The 17,140-nt window shown below is 38.9% G+C and overlaps 1 protein-coding gene across 10 annotated transcripts in view; it reads left to right on the top strand.

Moving 5' to 3' along the window:
• Positions 1–17,140, top strand: part of VPS13B (vacuolar protein sorting 13 homolog B) — a 478,347-nt gene that overhangs the window by 446,170 nt on the left and 15,037 nt on the right. For all 10 annotated transcript variants that reach the window (XM_083824116.1, XM_083824118.1, XM_083824115.1 and 7 more), the window contains 6 exons: positions 1,585–1,712; positions 2,328–2,527; positions 5,136–5,254; positions 6,453–7,276; positions 11,857–12,033; positions 12,941–13,111. In XM_083824116.1, coding sequence (XP_083680242.1) covers positions 1,585–1,712; positions 2,328–2,527; positions 5,136–5,254; positions 6,453–7,276; positions 11,857–12,033; positions 12,941–13,111 — 1,619 coding nt within the window. The remainder of the gene's footprint in view (positions 1–1,584; positions 1,713–2,327; positions 2,528–5,135; positions 5,255–6,452; positions 7,277–11,856; positions 12,034–12,940; positions 13,112–17,140) is intronic.

The following is a 17,140-nucleotide window of genomic DNA, read 5'->3' as shown; positions in this document are numbered from 1 at the left end:
TCCAGGTCTTCCTTTTTATCCTTTTTTAAAATGGGAGTAATGTTTCCCTTGTTCTACTCACCAGGGACTTCACCTGACTGCCAGGACTTTTCAAATGTGATGGAAAGTGGCTTGGCAACTATATCAGCCAGTTCCCTCAGGACCCTAGGATGCATGGCATCAGGCCCCATAGACTTGTACTTGTTTAGTTTCATCAGGTGGTCTCAAACCTGGTCTTTGCTTACAGTGGGAAGGACTTTGCTCCCTCAGTCCCTGCCTAGAGGTTCAGGGACTTGAGAGATGTAGGAAGCCTGATTGTCAGTGAACACTGAGGCAAAGAAGTTGTTGAGTACCTAAGCCTTCTCCATGTCTGTTGTTACAGTTCACTCCCCTCATCAGAGGGGGTACACTCTCATTGGCCTTTCTTCTCTGACCAATGTACCTATAAAATTCCTTCTTGTTATTCTCTGCAGCCCTTGCCAAGTTCAGTTCCATCTGTGCTTTGGCTTTCCTGATCCCATCCCTACACATCTTTGCTCTTCCCAGGCCACGTGGCTTTCACTGCCTGCGCATTTGCTTCTTACATTTCAGTGCCCAGTTTTCATTCTCAGATTTGATATATAAATCTATACATGCTTGTATTGGTATAAATAAGAAACAATCTGCTCAAATTAGAGAAGCTACATCAGTATAAATTATCATCCATCTAATCTTTCTCTTGCCTGAAGTATTTGATATCATTCAATCCCTCATACGGTTCCTCTGCAGAATCTAAGAGATATTGTGGATGCTAAAGATTCCCACACAGACTTCAATTTAAAAACAAACAAAACAAAACAAAACAAAACAAAAAAACACCAATTTTGAAGAACAAGGAAAGAATTCATTGTAATTATGAGACAGCTATAGAGGATCTTAATAAAATTTTGAGAGTGTTTGGATTTTAAAATCACCAAGAGGTGAAGTTTTTTTAGAAATAGCCAATAAATTTGCACGTGCAAAAAAAGAATTTGTGTTTATACTACTTTATATTCAAGTAGCTAATGAGTAGTATACAGTTAATTCATTTTCATTTTGAAAATTTATGTAGTGATGATCTATAACATCAATGTTTGAAAGGGCAATAGCATTGTGGGTCATTCCAGGGGAGTAATCAGTTACAGATTTATGTATTTGTTAAAAATATCTTTCATGAGTATCACAGAAGTATGTGTGCAAATTCTTCTGGAAAATTTTAAAGATTTATGTTAAAAATTTGGGCTTACAATCCCATGTTTTTAATTTAATATAAATCTGTGCTGGCGAGGGCTCTCATCTTGCAAACACACATGCTCCATTTAACTCATGAGTAGTCTCTATGAAATGATTTTTTCTCTACTGTTATGTTTAATGGTATCTCCATGTGGTCTTCCATTTAAATGCAATGCCTAGTGAAGACAGGTACTTGCCTAAATGCATAAGTATTGGTCACATTGGAACTCGATCATAAAGAATCTTATAGATGGTAGTTCTGAATGTTTTTATTTGTCCAGAGTAACAATACATACAAAGTTAATAAATAAAGAAAAAAAAAACATATATCCAAATCATCTTCTTCTGTTTTAGAGCTATAACGCTGACTTACCAAGAGCATCTTGGTGTGACATACCTAACACTTACAGAAGATCCAAGTCCTCGTATAATTATCCACAACAGGTGCTCCATTTCATTGCTTGTACAGGAGAACTTCAAAGGTATGTAGTATGCAGTAATCAGAAACAATGTGTTGTTGTAGTATGAACAGTTTTACAGTATTTCCAATACAAAGATGAATTCACTATGTGTTCTCATTAAAAAAAGAAGTTGATGCTTACATGAAGGTCTATCTCAAAGAGAGAGACTCTGGAACATACTGAAGCCTGGAAGCTATTGAAACTAACCATGAGGTCAGGAGTATGAACTTACAAGGCTACAGGTTTTGGGGTCTCCATGGTTCCATCTGTCAAGGTGACTTGGTAGTAGGAAACTAGTAGATGGTGAAATTCTGTTGACATCAGTTCGATCCCATTGAACATGTAAATCTACTCAGATTGGCAAATGTAACTAAAACAAAACATATTTTCAAAATTCCAGCTACAGTATGTTAATATAAAGATAAGTGGAAAAGAATTTATGTAAATCTTAATAATATAAAGAGAAGAAGAAAAAAAAACCACATACAAGTCAAACCAACAGAAAGGTAATGTCTTTATTTATTAGTAATATTTCAGGCAGTGAATTTTAGAAACTTAGTTGTGGAAGCACAGGTGGGTTTTCATTTAATACAGGTTTTAGAGAGACCTAATCTTATATATTTTACAAAATTGCAGATACACCAAAGTTTGAAGTTTATTGTAGAAAGATTCCAGCTGAATGTTCAGTTCATCATGAACTTTACCATCAAGTCTCCAGCTATCCAGATTGCAAAACAAGAGATTTGTTACCCAGCATTCTTCTGAAAGTGATGTCTTCAGACAAATTAGTGAATGAATGGAGCGATGTTGTGGACATCAACAATCAAGGAACTCAAGTAAATCTATAAACTATTTCCTAGTTCACAGCATAAATCACTGTCTTTTTGACCTGCATAGGATATTGTTCCTCTGCAAAGTGCATATTCCTTCTGTTGGCCTTGTTTGTTGGTTTTTTTTTATTTAAGTCTTGGGAGCTCTCCTTCCAAAGGCCCTTCCTGTGGAATTTGTAGAATATGGCTTACCCATATCAGTGGCTGATTTTAAACATAGATCGAAAATACACACTTTCTAGAGCTGAAGTTTTTCACTTAATTTTGGCCAATGTGGCAAGGCTGAGGCATTCCCTGGAAAAATCAGTCCTGAAAATTTCTGGTCCCTGGAAGCAAAGAATCACACAAGATCCAGGAAAATCCTTCCATTTGGTAACTTCATTATCCCAGGTTTTTTATCTTTACATCTTGTAGGAATCGTCACTGTCATTCTCCCTCTGTGTCTTCACAGAAGCTAAGCATGTCTTTATAAAAAAAAAAAACCAACTTTTTTCCTTCTGTTATTTTTCTCCTGTTTTGAGGTAAATGAAAACTTCCTTGACTGGAGTAATTCTTTTTGATGGGAATTTTTTCCATCTTTGAAGTCATTAGTTTACATGGAATCAACATAAACTGCTTGGCTCTTTGAAAGAAATACTAGTTTCAGATGTTTTCCCTGGGGACCAATCACAAAATGCTCTTGATTATTGAGTGTTATGTTATATAGCAAGTAGTTCAGTTTCATTCAGCAAGCCAGTCAAGCAATGCGAGGTTTCAAATTTCAGTCATTAATGTTATGCCAGACCAGGGTTCTTTATAAGTATCTGGCTCCTAGAAGGAATTAGATGCTAAGACAACATTTGGGGATCATTGTCTACTTGAAGAACTCTCCAAATAAAAATTGTAGCCTTCTGTTATTGAAGTTTTAGGGTTTACATGTAGAGAGTTTCCCCAGGATTTCTCAGTCAGTCTTTCTCTTAGAAAACTATAAATACAAATAAATAATGAAGATGCAAATAGCTTTAGATTTGACTTCACATACAATTTGGTTGAGATTGTGAAATAACTGGAACTTTAGATGATCTTAAGTAATTTGTGCTCTTTCTGTCTAGTCTCAGATAGATACTTCTTATTCACTGTTCCCTTAGAATATGTTACTAATATGTAGAAGAAACTGTTACTAATTTACTAAAACTTAAGGTATTTATCTCTGCTGTCCGTCATCAGAATTATCTGAGATTAGAATTAAAATGACCAATCTTTAAGATCCATGACATTTTACAGAATAATGAGATTGCACTGAAAAGTCAGTAAATGTCCTTTTTTCACCAATTCCATAATGCAGGATTGAAAATAACTTTCAGATAAGCAAAGGATTAAAGTTGACGTAGCTAAATGAAATTATTTTACATGTAATTCTCAGATTAATTCTCAAAATTCTCAGAAGGTGTAATTTGGTGAATGAAACTTAATTATCTGTACAATGTTATACAAAATATGTACAGATAACAGTTTAAGTTAGAATCAGTTTAAATGCTGATCCTACTGGATTTCCAAGTGCTTTTCCTTCTGGTGACTTGTTACCAGCAGTAAAGACTGTTCAAGATAAACACTATTTATTTCACCTGTGCTAGCCCATTATCTTTGTGATATTCTCTGAGTTTTCATTCGTTTAAATGATAGTTTCTGTCATTACAGTCTAGTAAATAATTGTGTTGATAGTAGGACTACAAGAAAAGGGAATCCAGCTTGTACTAACAAGGACTGCTGTGAGTCTTCTAGACCTAAAAAGACCTTAAATTTTTATATTCGGGAAAACACAAAACTTACATGGAAATACCACACAATTAAGCTCCAAAAACAATGTCATGTTTTAAACGAGACTGTTTAATCCTAAAGGGAACTTGTTCAGAATGAACATTTGCACATCTGTACAAGCAAGACACAAGCCTGTTGTCAAGTTCCCATTTTCCTGACTTTTTAAACCTTTTAAACTTTCCAGTGGACTATTGCCATTTCTTTGTGACAGTATCTTGCTTGTGAAGATGTTCACACAAAATCAGTGTAGATGGCTTAAAAATTTGCTCAGTATTGAGCTGTTAAGCAAGTTGTCATGAATCCACAACATTACTTATTTTTTAGCCTTAGTTTTTATAATTTTGCTGTCATGTGTTTTGCATCATGCTATCAGCCATTCATCTAACCAGCTCTGAGCTACAGCATAGCAGCATAATGTTAACTTAGGGTTTGTTTTCTAGAGGAGAAGGTGGGATTTTGCAGAGCTCCAGGAATATGCCTTTCTCATTAGTCCAAAATCACAAATTAAAATTTTTTCTTTACTAACATAACTTCCCCCCACAGTATATCTTGCTTATTCCTGGAAGAGAAGTTTCTCATTAAAATGTATTCAGTTAAAGGATGAGGTGCAAATTTCATCTAGCTGACAGCTAAAATATTTTAAATATCAGAGCTATTATTTTCTGAACTATTGAAATCTGTTTCTTTTTTTCGTGAGCAGTATTATGATTTGAGTAAAAGATCTCAACCAGAAGGCATTAATAGTATTAATTCAAATTTTGACATGAAAAATAAGAGTTTCAGTAGCATTCTGTATGTGTTTACCTCTCTTCACTAGATTGTGTTCTTAACTGGCTTTGGCTATGTTTATGTGGACATTGCCCATCAGTGTGGAACAATAATTATAACCTTGGCCCCAGAGGGAAGAGCGGAACCCATCGAGATCAACCTCAACAGGTACATAAAGAATATAAAATATGGCAAAGGCATATCTGACTAGTCCCAAGAAGTCAGGCTGCTTACCAAGTGTTAACTGACTTATGGACTTTGTCTTAACTGTTTGTTTTGTTTAATACTGCTGCATGTTCCGTAGCATATATTTAGACCACGTTATGTTTTGTATATCACAGTTTAAAAAAAAGACAATCTAACATCAAAAGTCTTGTTGCTTTAGGGTAAACACTACATGTCTGATACAAAAAGAAGTCCTGAGTTGTTCATTAAAAAAAGCATTTTCAATCATAATTAATTTTGAGTGTGTTCATAAGTTTAAAATGTATTTACCCAGATCCTGCCATCCTTCATCATACGAGCTCCCACTAAAATTGATGGGAAGCTTGATGTGTAAGGACTGTAGAAAAAGTCTTACACCCAGTAATTAACTGGACCTGATTATAACATTCTTCTTTAGAAGACTTCCCTTACTTCCACCACACACCACACACCGCCTGGTGCTCAACTCCATTCAATTGTGATTACAGCACTACCTATTTCTAACATGCAGAACGCCTGGCCTCCAGCAATGGTGTTACAATTAGAGTGGAATGTCTTGTACTGTTTTTATTTGAGCTATAATTAAGTATTAATCCCTCAGAAATTGGTCATCAGCAGTACTTAATAGCCCACTTGCTAGTTAAACTTGGCAAAGAGCAGTTAACACTGGAGGGGGGGAAGCCCTCAATGCCATTGTTATAAAAATGCTGTGGTGGTTTAGTTGGAGCGTACTTTGCTTCGATAAAGTGAAATGGATTATCCATAATAGCAGCCTTCAGTAGTGGCTCCAAGAAAATACTGTACAGCTGAGGCTGTAGTTGAGTTATTAGAAAATGTTATTTGTTGTCCACTTTAATATTTGGCTATATTGCAAATCTGATAGGGGATTACTGTGTATATAGGGAATTCCTGTCAAAACTATCCCGTTGATAAGAAAGAAAAAGAAACCTGGCATAGATCTGTAATATTCCACTTCTTAGAAAATCTCCTGGGTGGTACCCACTGCGGTGATCAAGGCTGCCAGATCCCATTAATAGGACTTGCACAATGAGTTACCCATATATTAAAGAGAACATCTCTCCTGATAGCTTTTTGAGAAAGCAAGATGCTAGCTGAACTCAAAGTATGCAAAGTAACAAACTTTTTTTTCCCTTCTGTCTAGAAGTCAAGAACAGAGCCTGTCCTTGAAAATGTTTATCAGTCAGTTAAGTCTCGCTGTGTTTGATGATATTACAAATCACAAAGTGTCATCTGAACTTCTGCGTCTCACAGCAGACAACGTTTTCCTCCACATGGCCCCAGCAACCAGCTACCTGACACCCCTGTCGCAGGGGTTCCAGAGAGACACTGGGGAAGGCCTCCCACCGTTTTATAGTCTCCAAGTATATTGTGAAGACTTGCAACTGGACAATCAGTTGTACAGCAAATCCAGTTTCCATTTTGCAGTCCTTCTGTGCCAAGGAGAGAAAAATGAGACCATGCAGTGGTCCAGAGTGAACAACCTCATTGTTTCTAACAAAGATTTGGAAAACTATAAGGAAAACTGCTTTATAAAACTCTGTATTGCTTTTTCTGAGGAAGAGAATTTCATGTTTCATGTGAATGACCTCAGCTTTGAGCTCAAACCAGCTAGGCTTTATGTGGAAGACACCTTTGTTTATTACATTAAGACTTTATTTGATACATACCTTCCAGAAAACAAAGCTGCTTGGCAGTCCATTAATATTTCAGATACTACCCAGATACTGCCTGAACAAGTGAGAGAGCATGCAAGAGCTTTAGTCAAGCCAGTGAAGTTAAGAAAATTAACAATACAACCTGTTAATCTGCTCGTCAGCATTCACGCTTCGTTAAAACTGTATATAGCCTCAGATCACACTCCGCTGTCCTTCTCTGTGTTTGAGCGAGGACCCATCTTCACCACTGCCAGGCAGCTTGTCCATGCCTTGGCCATGCATTATGCTGCTGGAGCACTTTTCAGAGCAGGTCAGTTCTTTTTCTTAACCTGTAATATTTTTATTAGGTACCAGGATTCTGTAATTGTTTCTCAGGCTGAGTAATCTAGATGTGAGCCATACAATTATTGTTTTTCTCAGACACTGTTTAATAATGATACAATATTTTGAGACATGTTTCAGGTCCTGCCATACGACAGAAGGGAAATAAAATGGCCGAGCAGACACCAGTGAAGATTTGTAAAGCTGTGCTAAACATTAGCCAGCCGCCTGAAGGCTTTACTAAACCCTGAACACAGCATAAAAATGTATTCTAGCTGGCTTAGGTTTTGTCATTTTATATTATAGTGCTAGACTGAATCAACCCACATTCCTCACATAAACTCCCCAAAACTACATTTAATCAAATTATTCAGCATGTTGCTCTGCATTCAGAAGTAAATTATAGCCCTGAATGTTGTTTTGTTGTTAAAACTCCTTTTGGCTGCAGTTTATGATTAGGAATCTGTCTTTCTTCATAGAGCCTTCATGCTAAACTGGCACACAGATGTTTGCTGTCCTTTGATCCAAGAACTATGAAGTTTGCTGTTACTAACTTTTTTCCAGATAGAATCAATAGTGAGCAATTAGTCTGTAGGTTTAGCAGGTACATTCTGTTTCCCGTAAATGTTAATATATATTTATAAATATAAATTTATAAATAATGAGATTATATAGCGTGCAAATTATCTTAGCATACAACATAATTTTTACCTGAAAAAGGAGGAAGCCCCTCCACAATCGTACACAAGTAACATACTCCACACTGAAACGTAGGTTTTATTTTCCTGCATATTGATTTTCTGAAAACCTGATTCTTCCATTTGTGCTGCAAGCATAGCTGTGACCAGTTTTCTGTGCATGATTGCCCAAATTGTACACATGCATTTCAGGTATTTATAAATAGAAATAGTGAGTTCCTGATCTGGTATTTCACTGTGCATGTATCTGACTTGCATAACTGATTATGCAGAGTACTGTGTGTACAGTTGGGCACCATAACATTGAACATGGTTTCATTATTTTCATATGTAGTTGCTTGCAAAATTTGCAGGTTTTGCTTTTTGCTACTTGTTTGGATTTATTTTACAGTCAAATCCCATAGTAGAAAAGGGGAGATCTGTTTTCTTGTTAATTAAGAGTGAAACTGTGGCCAGTTGTGGTCCCCAGTGTGAATTTGCCTCCCCACAACTGGATGGGAGTGGTGCTACAAGTGGTGATAGACTGCAGCAGGAAATTGGGGTTATATTGGCTTTTCATTTGCAACATCCCAGGTGAAGCACATATGCTAGTTACAGATTCCTGAGCCTGATATTGGTCTTTCCTCCTGTGCTACTCTTGCAGAGTGCAGCAGTGCAGAGGCCACCCCTTACTTTGGGCGCATAACATAGCTGAAATCAAGCAAATTTAGGTAGTAAGAAATAAGGTTTGCTTCAGTGGAACTTCTCTTCAGAAAAGCACATAACCTTATATTTAGTCATTAATTATATCATTCTCAGAACATTAAAACTAACGTGTATTTTTGAAAGGGGTTACCATTATTAAAATGGTGAATTTTGTATATAAGTGTTTGCCTGGGCAGACAAAGCAACTGCTTTATTTCGAAACGTTTGTGACACTTGTCAAAAGTCTGACTGTTTCGACAAAGTTAAAAAGGTGGAAAAAATAGTGTAGAAAGCTTTATATGGTTTGCAAGCCCTGAATCCTTTCCTCACTGTCAGGTGAGTTACAGTTCTTGGACGGGACTCTCGTGGAAGAGGGGTCACTCTGCTACATTTAAACCATGTTAGTCTTCTCCAAGATGAGGGGGTGTTTGACCCCATTCTCGTCACCTCTGCCCCATGCATAAATCATTGTAGCATCTGCACACAGTATTCCCATACAGCTGTGCCTGTGCTCCCTGTGGGATACACTCCTGTTTTACCCCTAGCTGTGTGCAAGACCATTGCCACCCTGTGGAGGGCACAGGATTTGCCCCGAAACCTCCTCATGGGGTTGTATCAGGCTGCCTGCCCCATGTGCTGCAGAGGAGCAGTCAGACTCCGTGTCTGGTAAGCAATGAATGAGGCTGGAGAGCTCTTCTCAAATATGCTGATTAGCATTGCTTGTCTCAAATTAGCAAAATTTGCAATGGAAATCTCCCATCCTTTTCTAATTATGTTGGCTTCTATTTAAAAGTTAGCAAAAATCCATTTAAAAATATTATTAGTATCATACAGATCTAGCCCTATAGTTGTCTACAAAGAAAATGCAGTGACTTTTAGCTAATATAGTCATAACTATTTCATATTGGTGGATATAATTACGAAGCATACTTTGGGATATGGTAGTCTAACATGGTACTGTATTTCTGTGAAGTAGCAGAGAGTTTGTGAATTGAGGGATTGCTCCTGATGTCTCATTTTTCTATTCCAACTTAGTCCCACACCTTCCTCGGGTCTGCTTGTCCATGCTGGCAGCAGGAAGCCATAAGTTTTGCTCTCAGTGTTGACCAAGGAGGGTCACCCATACTGCAGGTCGCACATCCTCGCTGTGCACCGCTTCCAGAGCTTCCCTGGCTGGGGCCAGGCTGTAACAGCCCATCCCCGGGATACCAGGCAGCCCCTCTCAGCTTCACTCCTGGTTTTATTCTGGTTTTCTTGCCTGAAAGCGCTGGCTGGCCAAGCAGGTGTGTGGAGCTGGAGCCTATCGCGTCCTGGCCTGTCGGTGCCTGCTCGAGGTGTTGTAGGGCAGCGGGGCATTGCCCCGCTGTGTCCCACAGCCCGGGGCTGTCACCTCACACTGTCCTGTCACCGCCTCTGGCAAGCGGGTCAGTTATCAGGCACCGCCATCCGGCCTGCCTCAGCCTGAGGGACAGCACTGTGACAGTGACACCTCGGGGAACGAAGCAACTGCTTCAGGAATGCCAAGAAGATTTAAAAAAAAAATAAAATATGGCTGTTTGTAAGGGATTATTGCAATATTATTGATCAGAAAAAGGAGGAAGAGCATCTTTTCCATCTGCACATGCCTCCCCACCCCTCCAGCTTTTCATCACTTCACACAGTGGCAAGTATAATTTGTTACAAATATGACACTGAGGGAGTAGCAGGCCCAGCCTGGAGCGCTGGCTTCCTCTGGGTCCCCAGCAGGAGCGGGCTGCCAGTGGGACACTCCTCTCCCAGGCCGCCACGGCGGGGCTGAAGCGCTCGTGGCCGCTCTGCTCGTTGAGCTGCCAGTAGTGCTTTTTTTTTTGTTTTCCTACTCCATCCCACCCTCTCCCTTATGTCCAGTGCGATTCCCTCTTTTTATACTGCATGTACCGGAGCTCTCAACCTGCCAGGGCTGAAATGTGGGACAGATTCAACAAGAATAATAGATTTTCCGGGAGCTTAGAATGATAGTATGAGATTAATTCATTTCATATGAGTAACATTTTCTCTTCTGTTCAGTTTCATGATTCAGCCTTCCACAGGAGTGACTGGGAGGGGTTACTAGAAAACAAGAACAGCATCTGGATAGCAGGAGTTTGCGGTGACGAGATGGGAATGAGGAGGGCAACACAGATCAAGGGCCCTCGGCGGGAGAGCAGGAGGCAAATCAGTCCATCTTTCAGTCTTCTGTCCCTGTCATGCCTTGTGGTGATCTGACAGTGCTAGCTGAAATTCACGATACCAAGGCTCAAAGACCAGGCAGTTCCCGTTTAATGTTTATTGCCATTTCTGAATCACTCTCTCTGGACCGCCGAAAAAAAAGTCATGCAGCACTACTTCCCTAATAAATCTGCTGCCAACCACCCTGAGAAAGACAAGACCTGCAAACAGCTTTCCAGCAAGGCTCGCAGAAATTGCTGTGCGCTTGGCCATCCTGCAAGCTGCTGGCAACCCTGCATTTATATAGGAAACTAGATCCGCAGATACCTCTCATGGGATATGCATAGGGAATACTCCCCTATGAGTAACCTAATCAGCATGTAGATGTCATTGGTGTTTACACAACTGTACTGAGAAAAAGACATTTGTCTGGCTTTCACTACACTCTGAAAGAAAATGATCAGCTTAGAAGGGTTGGGGTGGATTTAAAATAACTTCTTAAGCACTTGTCAGAAATCTGCATCCCCTTTCCTAACACTCCATCAAGCAATTGACCTCCACACTCCTGTAAAGCAGTACATTGTATCAGTATAAACTTGCTGTCACAATTCTATCACATAAGGATGTGAAATCACAACGTTGCCTTATAGCATATAAAACCGACCAAGCAATCTGAACTTTCAGTACTGTTCCTCCGTAGCTGTGAGAATCCAGCATCCACCACCCTAACACACTTTTAGCAGAAATACGGGAAGCTCCTGGAAGGAAGTCATTCTAAAGCTATTTGTGAGTTTGCCAAAAGGATTTCTTTGATTTACGAAGTATGAAAGATTGCCATTTCTGAATTCATAGTGGATGAGTTATTTCCCGTGTTTTGCTCAAAGGAAGTTCATAATGCGATGAATTCTAGTGTGAAAAGGAGAATTAAGGAATAACCTTTTCACAACTGCTGCTTCTGCAGTTTTTGCAGCCGTAACATTTGTCTCGTTTCTCCATACAGGCTGGGTTGTTGGATCTTTGGAAATCCTCGGAAGCCCAGCTAGCCTGGTGAGAAGCATAGGAAACGGCATAGCTGATTTCTTTAGGCTCCCCTACGAAGGGCTGACCAGAGGCCCAGGAGCATTTGTCAGTGGAGTTTCCAGAGGAACAACGTCATTTGTAAAACACATTTCCAAAGGTAGATCTTTCACTTTGTCGCTCCTACTGCTGCTTTGTTGTCGTGCATTGTTAAAGGATGTGTTAAAAGTTTTAAACAATATTGCTAGCAGCTTTGTTTGGCTTGCTAGGCTGCAGCAAAATGCTGGGAGGGTAACAAAGCTCATATATAACATCTTATGTATTAAACAGATCACTGCTTAGCTACAGTGTGTAAGAATGTTTCAGAAACTTCAGAATTTTAAACCTCCCATTGGGAAATCCAGCTTGGCTCAGCCAGTATTTCATGTGATAACTTCAGAAATATTAAAGGTGTTCTGTACTTCTGCTAACCATCAGAAATCCTACACTGTGTTCCCTCATCATATTTATTATTTCTTTTGAAAAAAAGTAGATACAGTTGTCATAACTGTGTAAGTATGCGGATAGGTTTTGACAGAAGGGCAGATCTGGATTTAAAACACAAGCAGCTTTTGTTTTGTGAAGTCTGTATAAACAGTGCCATCGCGTGGCTTCAGCCGGCCGGCAGAGACAGCAGCTCTGCAGCTGCAGCTGCTTGCTGGTGATTCAGACTCAGGAGACATCCTTGCGGGCTCATTCTGTAAATATTTGTTTACCTTTCCATCGCCCGCTCGCTGTTTAGGTTAGATTTACAGAAGTTTGGGACCTAGGGAAGGATGTTCGGATGAGTTGCTTTTCCCACTGGCTGGGCAAACCTGATGAAGGCTAATGTAAAAGGCATGATGTGGACCGTAGAAAGCAGTGTGGTGATGCTTAACAAATAGTAAAGAATGTTACACATGGGCAACTTTTCAATTGACTTGCTGTTCTGCTCGTAAGCACAGTATTTCAGTGAGGCATAGAACAACTCCATGTTTTAAATTAAAGCATTTTGATCCGGACCCAAATGTATATCTCCATGTATTTAGGTACACTGACGTCAATTACCAATCTGGCAACAAGTCTTGCTCGGAATATGGATAGGCTGTCGCTGGATGAGGAACATTACAACAGACAGGAAGAATGGAGAAGGCAGCTTCCAGAGAGTCTGGGAGAAGGACTGAGACAAGGGCTCTCTCGTTTAGGCATTAGCCTTCTAGGTAACGTACTATTAAATATCAACTTGAGCGATAATTCTGTTTTCTAATCTGCTCATCAGCCTTTTCTACATGTGAGTTATAATTGCAGAGTCTGTTCTTTTGTTTTGTTTTGTTTTTGTTGTTTGTTTTTTTGTGTGTGAAATAGTCGCACAGTATGTATATGAAATACCATTTGTTTTTAGCAAGGTTTAGTGACTTCTGTGTGTGTTTTTTGCTGATAAAATAATTGCAGATATGGAACAAGTTTGCACTCTCTTTCTTTGTGAAATATTTTCATTGGTACATGGCGTAAATCTCAGAAGAAAAGAATATTCTGCATTGGACAGGGTGACTTGTAACTAAGTCAGCACAAAGACGTCATCACACTGGTGTTTACTTCCAACGAGTTATAGGAATGCCTTCCAAAACTGATTGTTTTTGATGCACTGTAGATATCGGGGATTCTTGGTTTTGTTTGAAAACCAGTTGAACTTAGTGCAGATGTTAAGTAATCTTTGATGAGGAATTCTGCTTTTCCAAAGAGACCCAGATCATCCTGATTCGGTGTAATTATATTCATCAAGCATCAAAGTGGTTTTGTTAGAAGTGAAGATTACCCTCACTATTTCAAAATAGTACCTAAAAAATTGAAAATTAACCCATACTGGAAAAATCTCTGAAAGAAGTTTTGCCGTAAGGGGATGGATTTTCAAGGTTACTTCTATTTGTCACACAGCAAAAGAATGCAGAATTGTATTGTTTGGCACAGTTCCTTAGTGCATATTAAAGAGTAAGAATCCCTTAGAGATCAAAGTGACCAAATGCAGTCCAGTGCAAAAGGTTAGAAGAGCTAAAGCTTGAAAGGATTCGTCCTCTTTCCTAATCTTCAGTAGTGTACACAACTCCTAAATTTGCAACCGCAGCCCTGAAAGCCCCAAAGAGGAAGTGGTAAAAATGTTACAAGTTTGGGTTAAGTTACTGGAAATTATTTTAAGCAATAACATTAGATGATGTGAAGTACTGTCATTTGATAATGCCTGTAAACTGGAAAGCGAGTGTCCTGGGAGAAATGTGCATAAAGGAGAAATTTCATATATTAGTAGCTACTACCCCAATAGTAAGCTGTTACTGGTGTTGCAAATCAAAGGCAGCTCAGAGAAGGTTTTATTTTTCCTTCTTGTTTTATTGGGCTAAGGGCAGTCAGGTTGAGTAACTGGATGAAAGATTATACTTTTAGAAGCACTGTGTCAGCCTGGTGTATGTGAGCTGGTGAAAAGGTTTGGTGATCTTGGCTCAGTTATTAATAAGGAAGATAGCGTCGTTGCTGTCCCCTTCACCGACACCGGAGCCCTTCAGAGCTGAAAGCATCAGCCAGAACTACAGAGCAAAACTTTGTGGCTTTGGCTGTTGCAATGTAAAGTTTCTGCTGTTCAGGGAAGCCAGGAACTTGTAAGATGCGTTCACAAATATGCTGTGCTAGTATAATACGTCCCAGTACACAATGCTTTGGTTGTCTGCAGGAGAACGCCCGAGTTTAGAAAAACAAGATTTAGAATTTTAATATCGCTGATTTTCCTAAGAAATTGAACTTCATAGTAGAAATGTTGAATTTCACATTAGCATTTAAAGAGAGCTCCTTTGCAAGTTGTAATCCTCTCCTTACTCCTGCTGTTATTATTTAGAGAGTTCTCACTTCAAAATGCCTCTACTCTCAGCATGGCAGACAGCTAAGTATTCAGATACTAACCAAGGTTACACGTAACTGGCACTGGCAATTATGGTACCTGTCACTAAGAGAAGAATCAGAAATACTTCAATGAATTTGTATTAGGCATAATTTCTAATTTAAACTTGATTTTTAAAAGAATATTTTCTGTGTGTACACAGCAGCACTCACATAAATTGCATCAAGACCTAAATTATGAATAGACCTACATTTCAATTCTTTACAAATGCATTACAAAGCTGTTTCTGTCCTGGCCATTTAGCCTAATGAATACTGTGCCTTCCCCCAAAAACAGTCACTGAAGGGAGCTACTGCCGTGCTGCTCTTTTTCACCAGCATGTTCAGAGTAAACATGAAAATGCTTACTGAAAAAATACCTCCAGGTTCTTCCTACATAACGAAACAAAAAGGAGCTGCTGTGTTATTTTCCTTCGCAAGCATGAAGAGTTCAGATGAGTACAGGAATGCAGAGAGCAAGACCTTTTGAAGACATAATTTCTATGACATTGTAATTGTAAAATTGAGAAGTGTAAGAAGGATTTATAGGATAGTCAAAGCACTATCGTGTTTGTAAAAAGCCATCTGACTCGTGCAAGCAGCTTAAAGAATTCCAAATGCAGATTTCATGCCTAGGCACAGGCATGTAAGAGTACACAGTTCACCAATACATTGTGGTATCTACATAGAAAGAAGAGCTTCATTTCTGATTTTTCTGAAAATCTGGCTCATGGTGACCCCAATTCAGGAAAGCTCTTAAGCGTGCGCTTAAGAGCTTTGCTGAATCAGGTCCAAAATTATGTACTCTTGTCTCCTCCTCAGTGCAAGTTGTTCCCCATGGTACATTCTTAAGTGCTTTGTCCTGTCTCGTTTTAAATGACTCAAGCACTGTCAGGGTGTTGTTTGATTTGATTGTTATCTTTGGCAGGCTATCTTCTTCTTTTCTAGTTTGGGGGAGACTCCCGGGTCATTTTAGTCACATTTGTACGTGAAAAAGCAAAAGCTTATGATAGTTATTTTTGTTTTGTTTCGTTTTTTTTAATATGATCAGACAAAAATGGAGTGAAATTGTACTTAAAATGTTTAGATGACAGGCACTCCCCACCGAGGGACTATCTTTTGTATTTTGCTTGACAGGGTCGAGCGTAAAATAGTAAGTATAAAAGAGCATTGAAACTATGGGCTTCGTTTTCAACTGCTGATCCTTGTGAAAAGTACCATATTGAAGTAGCTCCCGTTAGGAAGTCAGTCATTTCTGAATAACTGAAAAGCAGACAAATATTAAAAAAACATCTTTCACAATGTCTAAAGTGCTACTAAAAGCTACTTGCTTTTTAGGGAAATGAATTAATAGCAATACTGAGTGACAATGTAATTGTCCTGGTAGAGAAGCCTGGATTGCAGACGTTCAGATTTCTATTACTAAGGGTTGTTATTGTTGTTCTGACTGTGCAACGATCACTGTGTCAGGGCTGCCTTAAGTTTGCCTGCCTACAATCCTGAAGGTCTTGCTATTCCACGCACTAATTGTACAAATATATTAATGCAAGCCAACAGGTGCTCTTTTATTTTAGCTGTATTTTCATGCGGTGTTTGCTGTAAGGAGACTACGCTCCAGCTATATTTTCAGTATAAAACACTTGCGGCGACTCGGAAGGACAACAGCGAAAAGAAAAGGAACAGAAACAGTTTCAGTTTTGCTAGCTTCCAGCCTCATGACAAAGCATGGCCAGTTTCTCCTGGTGGGGGATTGGGAATATTTTCCAATTATTTCTTGGTCCAAAAGAGTTTGTTGCAAGCAAACCACGCTTTACTGAATTCTGTAAGCCATGCTTTTGCTACGATCACCAAATATTGTCAATCTGAGCAGGAACCAGAGTTGCTGCCAGTAATCAAATTCTTCTTGAAGTAATACAGTGATATACTTCTGGACTATCTGAATTTTGTAGTTATCAAAGTATCTTTTTTATGCTTACTGAGCAACATGTATTAACTAGAGTTTAGCTGATGTTTAGCAGATGTTACGGTGTTGCTGGAACTTCTTTGGTCCAGTAATAGAAGAATATGTTTTTGTTTTGTTGCTTTGGTGTTTAATTTTATTGAGGTTTTCTTTATACATGCATAATGTGTGTGTACATATGTGGACATGCATATAAAATTGAATGCCTAGGGTAAGGAAGGAAAGAAAAATGGGGAACCATTTCTTGAAAAGAAAAGAGAAAATAAAAGAATAGAAAAAGTAAGAAAAAAAAAGAGAAAAAGGAAAAGGAAAGGGAAGAAAAGAGAAGAATATAGGGTGAGGCGAAGAGAAGAGAAGAGAAGAGAAG

Source organism: Anser anser (assembly GCF_964211835.1).
Source record: "Anser anser genome assembly, chromosome: 2".
In the NCBI taxonomy this organism is placed as follows: Eukaryota; Metazoa; Chordata; class Aves; order Anseriformes; family Anatidae; genus Anser; species Anser anser.
The sequence above is the reverse complement of the archived record's forward strand: the minus strand, read 5'-3'. Positions and strand labels throughout refer to the sequence as shown.